The 19432-nt window shown below is 47.7% G+C and overlaps 1 protein-coding gene across 1 annotated transcript; it reads right to left on the bottom strand.

Annotated features, from left to right (window-relative positions):
* Window positions 1-3613: 3613 nt before the first annotated feature.
* Window positions 3614-16477, bottom strand: LOC125513268 (NADH dehydrogenase [ubiquinone] 1 beta subcomplex subunit 3-B). Its single transcript, XM_048678339.2, has 2 exons — window positions 16167-16477; window positions 3614-3934 (listed from the first exon to the last, which is right to left on the bottom strand). Exon 1 carries the CDS (start codon window positions 16381-16383, stop codon window positions 16180-16182), a length of 204 nt encoding a protein of 67 aa, XP_048534296.1. The 5' UTR covers window positions 16384-16477; the 3' UTR covers window positions 3614-3934; window positions 16167-16179.
* Window positions 16478-19432: the final 2955 nt, after the last annotated feature.

Genomic DNA, 19432 nt, shown 5'->3' with positions numbered 1-19432 from the left:
CGGTCCGGGCCGCTTCATCCAACAATACCGCCGAACCAAAGTGTGACATGCTGGTAAGAAGTATGACTTATATCGCCCACAACTCACTTGTGTTCTACTCGTGCATATGACATCTACGCATAAAACCTGGCTCGGATGCCACTGTTGAGGAACGTAGTAATTTCAAAATTTTCCTACGCACACGCAAGATCATGGTGATGCATAGCAACGAGAGGGGAGAGTTTTGTCCACGTACCCTCGTAGACCGAAAGCGGAAGCGTTAGCACAACGCGGTTGATGTAGTCGTACGTCTTCACAGCCCGACCGATCAAGCACCGAAACTACGGCACCTCCGAGTTCTAGCACACGTTTAGCTCGATGACGATCCCCGGACTCCGATCCAGCAGAATGTCGGGGAAGAGTTCCATCAGCACGACGGCGTGGTGACGATCTTGATGTTCTACCGTCGCAGGGCTTCGCCTAAGCACCGCTACAATATTATCGAGGATTATGGTGGAGGGGGGCACCGCACACGGCTAAGAGATCAATGATCAATTGTTGTGTCTATGGAGTGCCCCCTGCCCCCGTATATAAAGGAGCAAGGGAGGGAGGCGGCTGACCTAGGAGGAGGGCGCGCCAAGGGGGGAGTCCTACTCCCACCGGGAGTAGGACTCCTCCTTCCCTTGTTGGAGTAGGAGAGAAGGAAAGAGGGGGAGAGGAACAAGGAAAAGTGGGCTGCACCCCTTGTCCAATTCGGACCAGAGAGGGGGCGCGTTCCTCCTTCCTTTTGGCATCTCTCCTCTATTCCCGTATGGCCCAATAAGGCCCATATACTCCCCGGCGAATTCCCGTAACTCTCCGGTACTCCGAAAAATACCCGAATCACTCGGAACCTTTCCGATGTCCGAATATAGTCGTCCAATATATCGATCTTTACGTCTCAACCATTTCGAGACTCCTCGTCATGTCCCCGGTCTCATCCGGGACTCCGAACTCCTTCGGTACATCAAAACTCATAAACTCATAATATAACTGTCATTGAAACCTTAAGCGTGCGGACCCTACGGGTTCGAGAACAATGTAGACATGGCCGAGACACGTCTCTGGTCAATAACCAATAGGGGAACCTGGATGCTCATATTGGCTCCCGCAAATTCTACGAAGATCTTTATCGGTCAGACCGCATAACAACATATGTTGTTCCCTTTGTCATCGGTATGTTACTTGCCCGAGATTCGATCGTCGGTATCTCAATACCTAGTTCAATCTCGTTACCGGCAAGTCTCTTTACTCGTTCCGTAATACATTATCCTGCAACTAACTCATTAGTTGCAATGCTTGCAAGGCTTAAGTGATGTGCATTACCGAGAGGGCCCAGAGATACCTCTCCGACAATCGGAGTGACAAATCCTAATCTCGAAATACGCCAACTCAACAAGTACTTTCGGAGACACCTGTAGAACACCTTTATAATCACCCAGTTATGTTGTGACGTTTGGTAGCACACAAAGTGTTCCTTCGGTAAACGGGAGTTGCATAATCTCATAGTCATAGGAACATGTATAAGTCATGAAGAAAGCAATAGCAACAAACTAAACGATCAAGTGCTATGCTAATGAAATGGGTCAAGTCAATCACATCATTCTCCTAATGATGTGATCCCGTTAATCAAATGACAACTCATGTCTATGGTTAGGAAACATAATCATCTTTGATCAACGAGCTAGTCAAGTAGAGGCATACTAGTGACACTCTGTTTGTCTATATATTCACACATGTATTATGTTTCCGGGTAATACAATTCTAGCATGAATAATAAACATTTATCATGATATAAGGAAATAAATAATAACTTTATTATTGCCTCTAGGGCATATTTCCTTCACTAGGGCCCCACACCATCATTGGTAGGTCTCTGGACCACATGAGCATTCGGATGCGTATAACTGGAAGTCCACTTGGACACCTCGACAGCACTCGGACGCCCACTCTCCAGTCGGCGTGACCACTATCACTCAGACAAGGGAGATGAAGGGACGACTTGGGAGCTGCAACGGTCGAGGAATCTTAAGTCATTCTTTAAGTATAGTCATAGCTACCATTACATGTAACTGCCGCAGTTGCGACTATTTACACCTGTAACTGTCGTAGTTATGGGTATTAACCACCCTAGTGACGTGGGAGTGAAGGAGGCTGCAGTGCACTCCATATAAGCCGTCCTCTTCCTCTAGAGCAAGGGTTAATCATTCTCTGTAATCATACCCCCCCCCCTCAAGAAAACAAGCCTCAAGGCACGAGATGTAGGGTTGTTACCTCCTCCGAGAGGGGCCCGAACTCGTAAACACCGAGTGTTACACCTACGCCGTAGCTAGGCTCTGCCCCTGTTTTGTACCCCTAGTATTCATTGTCAGGACCGTAACCCCGACACCCGTCATCTTTAGGTGCGCCTGCGATGATGTATGGCGCCCCCGCACCGCCCTATGGCGCGCCATCGGCCACTCCGTCAGCGACATCTGTCGTGCCGACTCTCGGTGGTGCTCCACACCCGAGCTTTTATGCGCCACACTCCGCACACGTGGAGCATGTTGCGACTGTCCTTGGCAGTGCACCCCAGCCCTTCTACTTTACGCACCTCATACCGGTGAAGCTACGCCGAATAACTCTATCATGGCGTGCACATGTGCTGCTACTCCACAACCATTACTTGGAGGGCTTCGTCGACGGGACACTTCCGTGTCTTTCACCGTATCACCCGACGTACCATGCATGGGTGACTCAGGATCAGGCCATCATATCCGCCATCCAATCTTCTCTCACCAAGGGTGTGGCGTTGCTGGTCATCTTTGCTGCTACGTCTCATAATGTGTGGGTTGCTCTTCACGCCAGCTTTGTGTCTCAGTCGTAGGCGCGAACCCATGCTATCCGTACACAGCTTGGCGAGGTGAAGCTCCTCGATAGCACCATCACAGACTATTTCAACATGGTCACGGGCATGGCGGATACTCTTGCTTCCATTGACCAACCGCTTCGTCACCTTTTCGTCACCTTCCATGGTCACGTGGTTGCACCGCTGGGCCTTTTCTTATGGCCCGCTGAGTCACACGAGAAAAAAGCTAGCTAGTGCTGGTTCATCGAACTCACACCTGTTTATATACGCTTGTCTCAAAAAAAAAACCTGTTTATATACGCCTTTTTTTTGCAGGGGATATACGTAAGTTAATTACCTACAATATCAGCAGGACGGTTAGAACGGACGAGGGGCTTGCATATCATGGTTTAATGACGATCCATCAGATAGGGCGGCTGCAAAGAATACACCCGAGCTACATAAGTTACTCTTCTTTTATGTTCAAAACATGTTATGATCTAAGCATCGTGCATATCCCAGTCAAAAAAGAAACATCGTGCATATAATATTTTTGTCTGACTCCAATAGTCCAGGCACATTTACCACAATTATCTTTAGTAATCCAAAACAAAAGTAGTATTATATCACACAAATCATTTTCTTTACGTTGTCAAACATATAGCTACACATGCAATAAAAGGATGCAAGGATATTTTTCTTCTCCTGTTGCAACGCACTAGCATATTTGCTAGTAAAAATTAAATGATATTCAATATTGTTTCAAAATTAAAATAATGATCACAATGTTTCTTTTATTCCGTGGCAACGCACGGGCACTCAACTTTAACTTGTAGATATATGAGTTCAGTAATGTAAGAACAAACAATGCCATGTCCTAGGGTCAAAAAAAAAACAATGCCATGTCCAGATGCCGAGTATAACCACAAAATAGTATCAGATTTAAAGGACACGCGTTCCAGGAAAACTAGTTGGACCAACAGCACGTCTCCTGATCGCGAATTACAAGGTGGTCATGCAGACCTTATGAGATCAAACCGGAAAAGATCAACATTGGTGCTTCGGTAAAGTTTGCTCCATCTACTTTACCTGCAACATGCAATATCACCAATTGATCAAAATATTAAGCAAAGAAAACATATCGGATAACAAACGAAGCAACTACGCACGCTGGATTGAGAGATGAATCACAACCACAAAATTTTGCAACTTCCGTAGTTACCTCCTTTATTTTAAGGATATACATCTCCATTTGTTTCCATTCAAACACGGTACCCAATTCCAGCATAAATATACTCAACTAGGATCAACATAATTAAACTGGACAATGCTAGCGTAAGCACATGCCAGAATTTAATCGATTTATACAAGCCAAGAAAGTCAATGGCATGCTAAAGCTATCCATTTAACATTCAAGATCCATCCTCACCTATGCAAACAATTGATATCTAGGGCAATACAAATTAGTTGAAGTAGACTACGATGTTGTATTCGCTGATTCAATTTACCGCCCCTATTCGGGAACAGAGTATTAAACAAATACTAAATAGTCTTATAATTGTTTACAGAGCTTATGCTCAGCCTCGAATGAACGGATACTTCACTGACCTCACGTACCCGTATCGGATACCGTATCTGATACGGATACTTCTCCAATACGTGGTGGATATGTATCATGTGAGTATTCAGAAATAAACAATTTAAAACAAAACCGATACTTGTTGGATACTTGGCGGGTGCTTTTTGGATACGTCCCATGGTAGAACCAGGGGTCCTACCGAACCTGCTCCGGATGTTGTAGGGGAAGGATGGAGTGGGACGGGGCGATGATCGGGCGCGCCGGCGGCTGGGCGCCGTCGCGTCGGAGGGAGATGGCGGCGGCTAGGGTTCCGGCTCCTCTGGGAGCCGGGCAATAGGGATAATAATATTCTTATTGCTTAATTCCAAAAAGAGTCTTACAGCCTATATTTATAACCTAGATAACTTGCATAAGAATTAACCTAAGATAATTTGCATAAGAATTAACCTAAGATAACTTGTGGGCTAAGATTGCCCAGTGGGCCTAGCTAAACCGGCCATAACACTTCTCCCCGCCTGCACAAACAGCTCGTCCTCGAGCTGTAAGGTGGGGAAGCGCTTGCAGAACTCCCCGAGGCGATCAACCAGCGTCAAACACCTTCTCAACAGCTGGGGCGGCCAGGTCGGCGACGGTGTCCTCCGGAATGTAGTCCGCAACCTCCAGGTAGAAGAGTCGCGGGCAGGCATGGCCGGGCGTGTAGGGCTCGTCGCAGTTGAAGCACAACCCTTGACGGCGACGCTCGAGTAGCTCGGCTGAGGTGAGCCGGCGGAACGGGCGCGCCGCGGTCGCGGCGAGGGGTGCCGCAGAAGCCTGCGCAGGCCGACCCTGCGCGGAATCCGGCCCGAGTAGCGACCCAGCGGTCCGGGACGGTGATTCCTGCTAGATGGCCACCGCGCGGCGCTCGAACAAGCGGGCGTGATACATGGCCGACTGGAGATCCTGGGGTCCCCGAAGCTCCACATCCACGCGGATGTGATCCGGAAGTCCACCGACAAAGAGGTCGGCCTGCTGTTGCGCCGTCATGCCCGACGCATGGCATGCCAAGGCCTGGAAATGGTCGGCGAAGTCCTGCACCGTGGAGGTGAAGGGAAGGCGGCCGAGCTCCGCCAGGCGGCTCCCGCAAACCGGAGGCCCAAAGCGAAGGAGGCAGAGCTCGCGGAAGCGCTCCCAAGGGGGCATGCTGCCCTCGTCCTGCTCGAGGGCGTAGTACCAGGTCTGGGCTGCACCGCGGAGGTGGTAGGATGCCAGCCAAGTGCGCTCCGACGAGAGCGTGCGCTGGCCACGAAAAAACTGCTCACATTGGTTGAGCCAGTTAAGCGGGTCCTCCGTGCCATCATAAGTGGCAAAATCGATCTTGGCGAACCGTGGCGACGTCTGGGTTGATGCGCCATGGCCGACCGGCTCGGTGATGCGAAGCAGTGATGATGACGGTGCCCGGTCAACGGTGGGGAGGCCGTCATAGGCCCTCGCGGAGCCGGACGAGGCCCCAGACTGCAGCGTGGGTACCGGTGGGTCCCCGGCCTCTGTGTAAACTGGCGGTGGCGACGTCCCGGTTAGCCAGGCCGAGATCGGGGACGGTGACGGCGGAAACCGGACCTGCTGGATCGGAAGTCCTCCCGGTGTGGACTGGCCCGATCCGAAGCTGGGCGGCGGCGGTGGGAGCTGGACCGGCACGGGCGGCGCGGTTGGGGCCGACGCGGGCCACTGCGGCCGCTGCGGCCACTGCGACGGGCGCGGGAGGCGCGGTTGGCGCCGCGAGAACCGGCGCGGGCCCTACGGCCAGGACGACGCTGGGGCGGGCGGCGGCTGGAGCGACGGATGGGCCCTGGCGATCGCCGCGGGTACCGAGTACCAGGGCAGGTGCAACAGCGGCGGGGGCCCGCCGGTGTAGCCCGCCTGGAACGGCAGCAGGGGCGTCCGGCTCGGGCCCGACGCGTTCTGGATCGGCCAGTGCGTCGCCGGGTGGCTGTAGGCGGGGGGCGCAGCCGGCGCGGTGGTGTGCGGGCCGGCCAAGTACAGGGAAATGCCCTGGACGGCCGTCACGAGGTCCCACAGGGTGCTGGTCATCTCCTCCGGCGTGAAGACGAAGGTTGTCGGTGGCACGGAAGTGGCGGGGGCCGGTGGCGCGGAGGTGATCGGGGCCGGCGGCGTTGGGGACCCGGCAGTGGTCATCGGGGCGGTGGTGATGATGGGCAGCGGCGGCGTGGGTGTTGATGACGACATGATCGAACCTGAGTCTCTGGATACCAAATTGGTAGAACCAGGGGTCCTACCGGACCTGCTCCGGAGGTTGTAGGGGAAGGATGGAGTGGGACGGGGCAATGATCGGGCGCGCCGGCGGCTGAGTGCCGGCGCGTCGGAGGGAGATGGCGGCGGCTAGGGTTAGAGGCGGCTAGGGTTCCGGCTCCTCTAGGAGCCAGGCAATAGGGATAATAATATTCTTATTGCTTAATTCCAAAAAGTCTTACAGCCTATATTTATAACCTAGATAACTTGCATAAGAATTAACCTAAGATAACTTGTGGGCTAAGATTGCCCGGTGGGCCTAGCTAAATCGGCCATAACATCCCAGCCCACATAACAAGAGATCGAGTAACCAGGCAACCCTAGTCCCGACGCCCCATCCTTTCCCTCCCCCTCTTTTCTCCCGAGCTCCACAGCAGGCGGCGGCTGCTCACCCAGAGGTGCAGCAGGCCGGCAACGAGCCGACGAGGAGCTGCTCCTCCATCCTCACCGACTCCTCCTCGTCCTCATCTCCGACTCCCCCCTCACCCTCAGCCCCAGCCACCAAGATGTGTACACTGAGCCATTCAGCCGCCAGCCACCGTAGCTAAGCTCCCTTCCTCTTCTGTCTTGTCTTTTCTCCTCTCATGATCATCTCCTCTGATCCTCTCCTTCATGGATCCTCCTGCTGAACCTACCAATCTAAGGGTGCCATTGTGGAGCCATGTTGCAATGGCTCAAGCTGCATTAACACAAAACAAAACGAAAATGTGTCCTTGCCTAGTGGTTCTGCAAGTTTTGCTTCATCGAGTGCAAGCACTAAGAAGAGGAGGGGAGAAGGACCAAATACTACATGATCCTCTCCTTCAGATGGCTCCTCCTGCTGAACCTACCAATCTAAGGGTGCCATTGTGGAGCCATGTTGCAATGGCTCAAGCTGCATTAACACAAAACAAAACGAAAATGTGTCCTTGCCTAGTGGTTCTGCAAGTTTTGCTTCATCGAGTGCAAGCACTAAGAAGAGGAGGGGAGAAGGACCAAATACTACATTAAAGAAAGCTTGGGTAAATGATTTACGCAAGCAATTGGATTAAAAAATTGCAAGGTCTTTTTATTCTTAAGGCATGCAAAAAATGTACAGCCAAACCAATCATTTCATTTTCGTGCATCTATATGATTATCTGTTGAAGGAGAGCCTTGGCGCAGTGGTAAAGCTGCTGCATTGTGACCATAAGGTCAGGGGTTCAAGTTCTGGAAACAGCTTCTTACAGAAATGTAGGGAAAGGCTGCGTACAATAGACCCAAAGTGGTCGGACCCCTCCCCAGAGCTACATGCATCTGTTGTTCCTAACTTCTATACCTTTTTTTTAAATAGTAAAACGTATCCTGTATTGGCACTTCTTCAAAATGGCGAATTCGCATCAGTATCGGCCTAATACTGATACGCATATCAGTATCGGTGCTTCGTAGTGCTCAGCATAAAAAACTCAACTGGGACTGAATATAACTATGTTTAACAAAAACAAATATTTCCTAGTATCACAGGAAACAGCACAAACATATAGAATTTAATCGACTTCTAAAAGGCCGAGAAAGTCAATGGCATGCTATAGCTAGCCATTTAACATTCAAGATCCATGTTATCTGCTAACTAGAGTTGCTAATTTCATTTTGCCACAATGCAAACAATTGAAACCTAGGGCAAATACAAATTAGTTGAAGTAGACTACGAAGTACTCCCTTCGTTCCGAATTACTTGTCGCAGGTATAGATGTATCTAGATGTATTTTAGTTCTAGATACATCCATTTCTACGACAAGTAATTTGGAACGGAGGGAGTAGTATTCACTGATTCAATTTATCACCACCTATTCAGGGACAGAGGAGTGTTAAACAAATACTATTTCCAGAGCATCAAAAATTCAACTGTGACGGAATATAACTATGTTTAACAAAAACAAATATTTCCAAGTATCACAGGAAACAACACAAGCATATAGACCTGTCACAATGTATGATTTTCCTTAACCATAGTTGTACGTGGTGATTCTCGCTCGCTCCGCCTCCCTCTCGTGAGTTCATCTATAAGTTCACATACCCATCCCAAAATATGACATGGATTGAAATGGTTTAAATCATCAAACTCTAATTACAATGCACAATTTTAAGAAAATGACTGTACGGCATGCATCCAATATGTCCACATCGGTCATGGCTTAGCCCCTCTTAACGCGTCCCCCACCCCTAGGTTCCTCCTTCCCGCCGTTTCCCCCTCTTCTCGCCCGCTCCGCCTCCCTCTCGTCGCCATGGCCACGACTGAGGCCACAACCATCGCACACCTTTGTAGCACAAGTGGCCAACCTCATCCTTGAGACACATCGTGGTGTCTCAGGAGCACCATCTGTCTTCCGGCAAGAGGAATGGCCATGGGACGCCTCGAATCGCCATCGACCATGTTGTCTTCCTCGCCAAGGTTGTGTGCCGCAGTCACCAAATTCCGCCTCTCCGGCCCATCTCGGCCTCCCGGACCACGAGCTTGAACTGTTGGTGAGCTAGCGCACCTCCCACTTGTGCCCCTAGCAACACCCCCCTGCCCGAGGCAGGCCACCATGGCCGAGCTCGGCAAGCCGTCGTGCCTTGCCTTACACCCTGTCCCTGGCCTTGTCCAGTGTGCTCGTGCGCCCCGCACACCTCCTCCAACAGCCTTGCATGTGTGCGCCTAGCGAGGCCCCGACCGCGTGCACCTCCGCGTTAAAAATCGGCCCTTGTGTCGCTGACATATGGGCCCGGCCTTATTAGTGTATTAGTGTAGGGACTAGTTTAGTTCAGCCATTTAAAAGTGAAGAAAAAATTTCAGTGTATTAGAAAACGCCGACAGGTTTGTTTCTTATAAAAACTGATACACTCACATTGCATAAGCACACAAGCAGCATAGTGGCTAAGGCGCCAGTCTTCCACGCGCAAGACCGTGGTTCGATCCCTGGGACTGCTCTTTTTTCTCCCCTTTTATCTGCGAGCCTCCTACTTCCAGCGTGCAGTAATGGGCCGGCCATGTGCCTGTGGTTATGCCCCTGCTTTTTATTATTTTATTTTTTGCTTTTTTCTTTATCATTTTTATATTTGTTTTTCCTTCTTTAAATTAATCCGGGATTTCTGAAAAATCAAATTTTCAAAAAGTTGTGAGTTTTGAAATAATATATCAGGAAATCATAAAATGTTCATGAATTCAAAAAACTGTTCGCATATTATGAAAAAATTCACGTTTTAAAAGAATATGAAAAAATGTTCATGATTTTGAAAAAATGATCATGTATTCAACAAATATTTGGTAATTTGAAAATAATGTCAGTGAAATTTAAAAAATGTTGACAAAAATTAAAACAGACCCTTAAATAACAAACAAAACAAACCATCGCTTGCGTAGAGGTTTTATTAGGGGATCTGTAGAGGTCATTTTATGATTTTATTTTGTCCCCCACGCGTCGCATAAGAAAAAGGTTTCCGTGTTCTCTACAACGTTGAGCCTCCAAAAATTGACACAACTTCCTATGGGTTCGTTTTTGTAAGATATATGAAAATGACTAAATGTTTATTTTGCCTCCATAAACAACTATGTTTATTCTGGTGCCACGGTTTTTACTGGTTATGGAAAACACCGCTACGCTAGGTCAAGGCAAGAAAAATCATTCATCGGTCTTAGCTCAGGCATGGTCCATCAATGCAGTTTGCTCAGCCAAAAAATATTTCGTTGTGGCGCCTCACCTTACAAAATCAAGTCTTTATTAGAGCATCACATTTTCAGTTTTTAAGATGGCCTTTTAAATGTCTCTTATCTCATCAAGACATCATTCAGAGTTTGTGAATTGACATTTTAGAAGTCCTTATCTCATCCTGGCATTTGATTCAGACTTTTTTTATCTCTACCGCATCTGCATAATCTGATTGTTTTTCTTCCGTTGCAACGCACGGGCATATTTGCTAGTTAAAACAATAAATTCTAGAAAATTGTGCAAACTTTAAAAATCCATAACTAACTCAAGAAAACATGTTCAAATATACCAAAATTATCAAAAAAAATGTGTAGATTCTAAATATGCCATTGTTGTGCATGTTAATAACTTCTAAAATTATGTTTAGTGTTGAGCCATGATTAATGTCTTTCTTTTAATATGGAGAATTATGAAAATGCTACATATGATCATTCCGCTCCATTTTAAATGTTTAGCATTCCCTTAGTTTAATTCCAAACACCACCATATGCCATGTTAACATCATTTAAAAATGGTTTTAGCTAAAACAGGATTAGACCCTATTCTTTGAATGTGTAGTTAATTGAATTGCATTTTAGTTGCAATTCAACTTACACTTAACTTGTTGCTAACATGCATTAGGTCTTTTCAAACATCAACCTCGCCATATCATGCATTGCATATCATGATCATGTTGCTATATTTGCCGTAGTAGTAAAATGCATCATTTGCGCTTTTCCAGTGTTTCTGTTTTTACTCGGTAGGATCCGAAGATGACGTGAGCAACGAGCAAGATCTGACCATGTACCAGGCTACTAGCCCATCAGGCAAGCAAAACCTCCTTGTTCATTCCGACACATCCCATTTAGCGTTTTCTCCCTTATTCTTGCATTAGCATTATCGATTTAGTTGTCTAGTCTTCAATAGCTAGAGTTCTTATTCTGTTGCATGGCCCTATACTTGTCACATGATATTGCCTTTACCTTACATCCTAGCATGTCTGGTAATTGCTTGTGTTATCATGAATTTGGCCCTAAACTCTTGTCATAGTTATGCTATGCTTAGGGTTGTGCGTCAGTCTTGATCCATTTGGGTGATGATAACGGTGGTGGATATACAATACACATGTTTGTGGCATGCTTTCTAGATATAATTATGTTAAACATGACCAAAAGGCAAACACGGTGGAAGGAAGGCCATGTTGGAGAACACGGTGGTTTGTTCCTCTTAGGTTTGTTCCTCTTAAGCCACTACTAGGACCCAAGTTCTCATTATCTTGATCCAAGATTGAGCGCGCTAATCACACATTGGGTATATGGAACCCCCTCGGCTTAGCACTCTACCTCAAACCTGTCCAAGAGTCACATAGTTCAGGCTTTCCATTTGTAGCACGAGTTGGTAACAAGTGTGATCTGATGGTGGTGTGGTCTTACCTATGAGTGGTCCGGTGTCACACAATAGTTGGGTCTATTTTGGAGCTTCTACTGGACTCACGATTCGGGTACAACTCAGGTGGGTGACTCCCTAGACTTGTTTACAGCGTAGGGGAAGTGTCATGTCGATCACCCTATGCCAGCATAACCCATGAAGTGTACTTCATGATCTTGCATTTAGAGCGGTTGGCACATGTATGGGTAAATTGGTACACCCCTTCGGGGTTAAATCTATTTGCATAGTCGTGTCTGCGGTTATGGACGACTTGGGAGATTGTTACCTGATCATAGAACAACTTTCACAGCTACTTAACAAAATTGCCAAGATAAGTGTGGAAGTCATGGACAGGTACTTGCGGGTGAATCGGAGGAGGATTCATGGTGGTGTATTGATGTGGTAGATAGCTAGATGGACTTGTGTACGCTCTCTTACCTCTGGTAGCCATAGCTTTAGTAGAGCAGGCTGTTGTAGTATGCTAGCACTTGTTGCAGTCAAACCCACATATATCGCTTTCCTTTGATATTGATGCATATGTGTAGCTAGGTCTGATGTAAGTCTTGCAGGTAAAGTTGGGTACTCAACTTGCTTTACTTATTCTTTTGATTTGAATACTGCAAATCATATCGTAACATCCGGAACATGTGATCTCTAGTGGTGAATAACGATTTTAGCTATGGTTATCCCAGGCAGTGGTCTGGGAAGGGTTATGGACATCATCCAATGTTTTCGAGTCGATGAGTCGATGGGTCACTTGGGAGGGGCGACTCTAGACTAGTCGTGACTAGTCTAGACTCACGGTCGACGAGTCGACATGGCGACGAGTCGACGTGAGTTAAGCAGCAGGCAGTCAGGGGAGGAGCACAAGTGCACAGCAGCAGCAACAACCAGGGGAGGAGGGGAGGAGCACACCACCACCAGCAGTAACCAGGGCCAACTGAAAGATGGACCACTAGTTATGCACTTCCCTGTGGCCCAAAAGCCCATCTAGTAGCTATATACTCCTCCCGTGACCTAATCCACAATCCACACTCCCTCCTCCCTCACCACAGCCGCCACACATTCTGCTGCCACTCTCTTGCCATCAGTCCACCACTCCTCCCAGCGATGGATCTCTCAACTCCCCCGCAGCAGCTCTCTTGCCACCGCTCCTCCTCCCAGCCCGCTCCTCTTGCCGCTTCAGCTTCAGCTTCAGCAGCAGCGAGGCAGCACAGCAGCATCAGCAGCAGCACGGCGGCAGGAGAGTACTCCAGATCCAGCGCTGCCTCGAGTCGTTCGACCCAAAAACCGCGACTAGTCGTGACTAGTCGAGACTAGTCGCGCGAGTCACTCGACTCATCCCAGGAGTCGAGTCGAGAGGCTGAGTCGGCCCTGGAAATGCGACTCGTCGACTAGTCGACGACTAGTCGAGCGACTCAAAATCCATGACATCATCAGCATGCACACCTTGTTAAGGCATTTGTTAAATTTACCTGTCCAAGGCATATTTTCTTCTCTGTTGTGAGAACCGCAACTTGGTCGTAAGACCCTTGTATTCATTTGTTAAACTTTAGTCGTTGCACAAGGCGTGCATGTTGCGTGTATGGATATAACGTGAACATTGTGTGGAGAGGCTTAGAATCATTGAAATGCATTTGCTACTGGAATGGCTAGATTTGCAGATCGCTGATCCCAGGTCCCGAAAATATGTCCATGGTAAGTCAAATTATCTACAGCCTGGTCCTCGTAGCCACTCCAAAGGGCACAGGCCCAAGGACATCAGCCCAAGCGCCACCGCTTACGAAGGAGACGTTTCATCAAACTGCATCAAAGGATAAGAAAAACACTCTGGGAGACATAGGAAAAGGGCAAAACATGTTGTAAACCAACACCACGTCCGAGTTCTATCTCCCCACGCGCTCATGCATTGACATGGAGTTTTCCATAGTCGGAGTTATATAAGGGGTACTAGCAGGGCGTAGAAGGGGACCCTCTTCTTTTGTCTAGTGTAGCCTACACCACGTAGAACATTTCTGGCACTTAGGCCCCATTCGAAAGTTCTCTGGCTTCCCAAATTGGCCAGCTTCTCGGCCAGCCAGCCCAAGCCAGCTTTGCACAGAAGCTGCGAAGCGTTTGGCAGCAGCGGCAGCTTCGGCTCCATCAGCATGGGCCAAAGAGGAGAGGCACGGGCTAGTCTAACCATGGGGTCACTGAGGTAGCTGGTTTGTTCGGGAGTGCTTTTTCTGATCTAAACGGTACCCAGGTCACTTTGGAATGGCATTCTCCTATAAATCATGCAACTCCTGCTTCATCGTTTGGAGGAGCTACGCTTCCGCTGCTCCGCGAAATTGCACTGCGAGAGGGTTGGCTTCGTGAAGCTGGCTTAGCGGAGGTGGGCCGTTCGGCACCGCTCCACATGCGGAGCTGGTGAAACGCAGGGCCAAAGAGGATCCAAACGGGCCCTTACCGTTGCGATCACCTCCGTCAGCATCATAACTCCCCGAGTTTCCTTGACTCAACGAGTCCCCCTCGACATTGTAATCCTCTATATTCTTCACATGTAAAGAAAGAGCACGGCAGGAAGTATGGCTTTTATACAACTTGGAGGCAGGAAGCCGACGATGGGTAAAATTCTCAACAACATTTGCCCTGGTCAAGCATTTGGACTCAAACTCAAGAAGATCCTCCATCTCCATGCTTGGGAAGGGATTGAAAATCCAGAAGCAGGTGGATAGAAGAAAGAAATCAACAAAAGAAGGACATACCCACGCATAGATCCACCGAGAAGAAAGATCCGCGTCCGCTGGCCATAGCAGTAATGGAAGTTTTTGGCTAGGAACAGAACATCCTAGTTCCATGGAAAGGGGACAGGAGTAAGTCAAATAATATTAATGTCTCTGTTTTCTGTGTGCAAGACCACCTGACTTCCTGACATGACGTCCCCTCGACTACAAATTCCACATACTCCCTCTAGTACAACTGTTAGGATCGACGTAAAATCCATCAACATGTAATCTGTCCAGCATCACAATGAGCTAAGCTTAAAGGGGCTTACAACATACTGACATAAGATACAGCTACATGTGAAACTATCTTTCTTAGTGTTAGCCATATGCTGACTTGATATGAGCACATGACAACTTTAGTGGAACCAGATACTTCTCGAAGCATTCCAACAGTATAACTGCACAATCCAAATTTTGGCCAATAAGTCTCCTAAGGCCTTAAATAGTACTGGTGATTCGGCTGACCTACCCATGTATCTCAAGGTATACACCTTTCATAGAAACTCAAGCAATCATTAGTTCATTTCTGTGGATGACTTGTTTCTCATAAACAGAATATGATATAAAAGCTAAGAAATAACTAATATGGACTTAAAAAATGGTTCATCAACAGAGATCCATAAACGTAGTACCATAATGAAATTGGCCATTAAGGAATTCAGTGGAATCACTTAGAAGATGAACTGAGATCAATTCATCTGCAAGATGAAAAAAGGATATGATATGGTCTTCCAGAAACATGGGATATCTCTCTGGAAATTCAGTGACTAGAAGTCTAAAAGGAATGGCTAAATACAAACAAATAATGTTTTTCTTTGGATTATTTCACAATAAGACATTACAGAACATAACATGGGTAGTAGAATATTGCCAGGTGATCTACATGCTATTTTTGTTAGTTCCAGAGCTCAACAGAACATATTTCTTTGGCTGTGCAATTGCAAAAGCGGTGTTGTCGAGTCTACAATTTAATCAGCATCTGTTCTAGGTCAAGCATACATTGCCGAAAAGAAATGATTACTTTGTTGCCGGACTGGCAATTGTTTCTGTGTCATCAAGAAGAACCAAAAGAATCGCACTGCCCTGTCTGAGTGATCTATTATGCTTGGCAATTTCTGCTCTACTGGTGGGCTTGGGTATTGCTATACGGAAAGAGCGCCTTGAGATTTACAGCATCTCTATTCTAACCCATCCATCCATGAAATGGATATTCATGTGCGGTTGCCATACATGCAGCTCGACTGGTGATCAGAATCACCATATGCAGGGCAAAAACTAATCAATTTACGAATCATTATGCGTGCAGGTAATGCATTTCGGTCCACTCTTTTGCAAACATCTATTATGCCACAAGCACGTAAGAATCTCAAACAACTTGACGAATCAGGGCTGCAGTAAATTTCCAACGTGTAAATCGATAATGCGTTCGACAGAAGACAGTACTACACAGTCCCCAATAGATAGATCATAGATCTAGGCGAAACACCGCAAAAGCCCTTACCCCTTGAAATCATCCCAAATTCACCCATTAGGTTAGACTGGAAAGAAAAGTGAAGATCACACGGGGCGTTTACCTCTGGGGGAGATCTAGTGGTGGTTGTCTCCGGCGGGGCGGTAGAGGCGGTTGTAGGCGGCCTCGCCGACAAGGTAGATCCCAAAGGCGACGATGGCGATGCCTAGCCCCGGAGTGGCGTGGCGCAGCTGGTTCCCCACCATAGGGTGCCTCCTCCACTCGTCACGGCGCCGGAAAAACTCGCCCGTCGCGTTCAACCCCTTCCCGCCCTTCGCCATCGCCTCCGCCGCTGTGCACTCTTTCTCTCTCTCTCTCTCTTCTCTTTCTCTACAGTTGGCGAGGAGGAGGATAGGACAGCCACACTCACAGAGCAGAAGCCCAAATAGTAATATACAGGGCCCAACCCGTTACGACCTGGGCTTGCGAGCCGAAGAAAATTGGTGATAGAGTTCGAGCCACGGACTAGTTAGAGCATCTCCGGCCGTTGGCCCACGGGAGCCTAAAATCGCCGCATGGGGGTGAGCCGGCGTAAAAATTGGGTCTGAGATGAGTTGGTCCTCAGCCGCCGTCTTTAGAATCGCCCCTAGATGCGTTTAAAAATAAAATTTGTATAGCAAATTTCGGCACAGTTCGATGAAGTTCGGCTAAACACGATAAATTTCGGCAAATTTGGACATATATTAGACATGTTCGCGGATTTTCATTACATAGCAAAATAGATAACGGTAATGCCCCGAGACCGTTGTGCCAGGTGTCGTTCAGTTATTCGCTATTGTTGCCTTGTCATTTGCTTGCGTGTTGCATCTTGTCTTGTCACCATATGCATTGCATCATCATGTTTTCAAAACTTGCATGCGTCCCGGCCTCCTCGTTCTCTCCGTTGTCCGTTCTGAGCCCAGACACACTTGCACGCGTCCGCGGCATGTTCGAAATATTATTTTATAAGTGGTCGGAAAATGTTCTCGGTTTGGGTTGAAAGTTGGCGTGCGGTCTTATTATAGTGTAGATAGACCACCTGTCAAGTTTCATCGCATTCGGAGTTCGTTTGATAGCCCAACCGTTAAACTACAACGGCATTATAGCCGGTCTAACGTCGGACGTTTTCGGTCTCCGGAAACCGTGCCGGGCTGCATCTCGCCCCTCTTCTCTCAGACCAAACCGCTCTCCACAGTCCACAGTTAACCTCGTTCGCATAACCCCTATCTGCACAGAGCTTCGACTCCTCGCGCGCGTCCGAAAATTGTCCCGGACCCGACCCGAGCAGTCGTCACCGTTGTGTTCGGAACATCCCCAAACATCTACAAAACATCTCCGTTTTGTTAATTGGGCTCCCTAGCCTAATTATCTCGAACCGTCCGATTAAAATCGGAGGGGCCAAATACACCCTAACCTAATCCCACCTTCTATATAACCAGCAACCCTAAAAACTAGGGCATTTGTCCCCCTCAGCCGCCGCCACACTCCAAACCCCCTCGGGATCCATCCCCTAGGTAGCCACCGCATCTTCCTCGTTTTTCTCAGCCACCCAACCAGATCCACTTCCCCCTCCCTCGGATCCACTCCACCAACCACCGCAGCCTTCTCCCACTCGATCTGGACCGCCAGATCTCTGATCCGACGACCCAGGAGGCTCCCCGTGGCCCAAATCTGTTAGACCAGCTGCGGGCATGCCTCCTCCTCTCCACAGTTCCGGGCCAAGGCCCATGGTGAGCGCCCAGCCGCCCCTGTTTCGGTCCAGTTCCTGTTTTTTCAAATCTGCGTTTTTAGTATTTTTCCAGAGACATCAAATTTTACAGAAACCCCCCCTAGTTTCATGCATTTAATAACTTCACGACCGTGCATCGGATCTAAATAAATTATATATGAAAGTTGCTTAGAATTTTGTCTAGTTTAATAATTTGCAACTTTCATCCATGTTTGAAATGTTTAAATTGATGTTTGTTTTAATTTGCTTAAATAACTTGCTAAAACGGTTTAAATCATAACTAAATAACCGTAGCTCGGTTTCTAATAAACTTTATACGTAAATGGGGTAGAATTTTGCCTAGTTTAACATGGTGGCATCACTTTGCATGTTTAACAACTATAAAATTTGGTTTAGGGCAGAACAGCACCAAACCTAATATGTGCATATGGGGATTTACCGGAACTGTTGTTCGTTGCTTCCGGCCTCATTTAAACTTGACTAGATAGGTAGTTTTATTTTGCTTCACCCTCTTGCCATGCTAACAACATTTAATCTTGTTGGGTACATAAACGAGATCGAACTAAGTAACTCGAATGTGGTGTTCCGTCAATATGCAACTCCGTTGCATAATGAGCTCCACTTAATTTGTAGGATTGTTTGTGCACTTTGCCATGCCATGCTTCATTAAACCGGACATGCATCATACTTGATCGTGCATCATGCCATGATTATGTGGTGGTTGTTTACCATGATTGTTCGCTTCTTTCCGGTGTTGCTCTTCGGGTTGGTTCCGATAACGTCGCGTTTGTGAGGAACCGTTCTACTACGTCCGTTTGTCTTCTTCATGGACTCGTTCTTCTTCCTTGCGGGATTTCAGGCAAGATGACCATATCCTCGAAATCACTTCTATCTTTGCTTGCTAGCTGCTCGCTCTTTTGCTATGCCTATGCTGCGATACCTATCACCTGCTTATCATGCCTCCCATATTGTTGAACCAAGCCTCTAACCCACCTTGTCCTAGCAAACCGTTGTTTGGCTATGTTACCGCTTTCCTCAGCCCCTCGTATAGCGTTGTTAGTTGCAGGTGAAGATTGAAGTTTGTTCCTTGTTGGAACATGGAGATGTTGTCCCTTGTTGGAACATGTTTACTTGTTGGGATATCACAATATCTCTTATTTAATTAATGCATCTATATACTTGGTAAAGGGTGGAAGGCTCGGCCTTTTTTCCTAGTGTTTTGTTCCACTCTTGCCGCCCTAGTTTCCGTCATATCGGTTTTATGTTCCCGGATTTTGCGTTCCTTACGCGGTTGGGTAATAATGGGAACCCCTTGACAGTTCACCTTGAATAAAACTCTTCCAGCAATGCCCAACATTGGTTTTACCATTTGCCACCTAGCCTCTTTTTCCCTTGGGTTCCGCGGACTCAAGGGTCATCTTATTTAAACCCCCCGGGCCAGTGCTCCTCTGAGTGTTCGTCCACCTTGTCAGCCGCTGGTGACCACCAGGGGCAACTTTGGGCTGGCCTACCAGAAGTTTGGACAATCTGAGTGTGCCCTGAGAACGAGATATGTGCAGCTCCTATCGGGATTTGTCGGCACATTCGGGCGGTGTTGCTGGATTTGTTTTAACTTGTCGAAG

The sequence above is a fragment of the Triticum urartu genome, chromosome 6A (genome assembly GCF_056163025.1).
Source record: "Triticum urartu cultivar PI428250 chromosome 6A, HENAU_Tu73, whole genome shotgun sequence".
NCBI lineage: Eukaryota > Viridiplantae > Streptophyta > Magnoliopsida > Poales > Poaceae > Triticum > Triticum urartu.
This window is presented reverse-complemented; position numbering and strand designations above follow the sequence as displayed.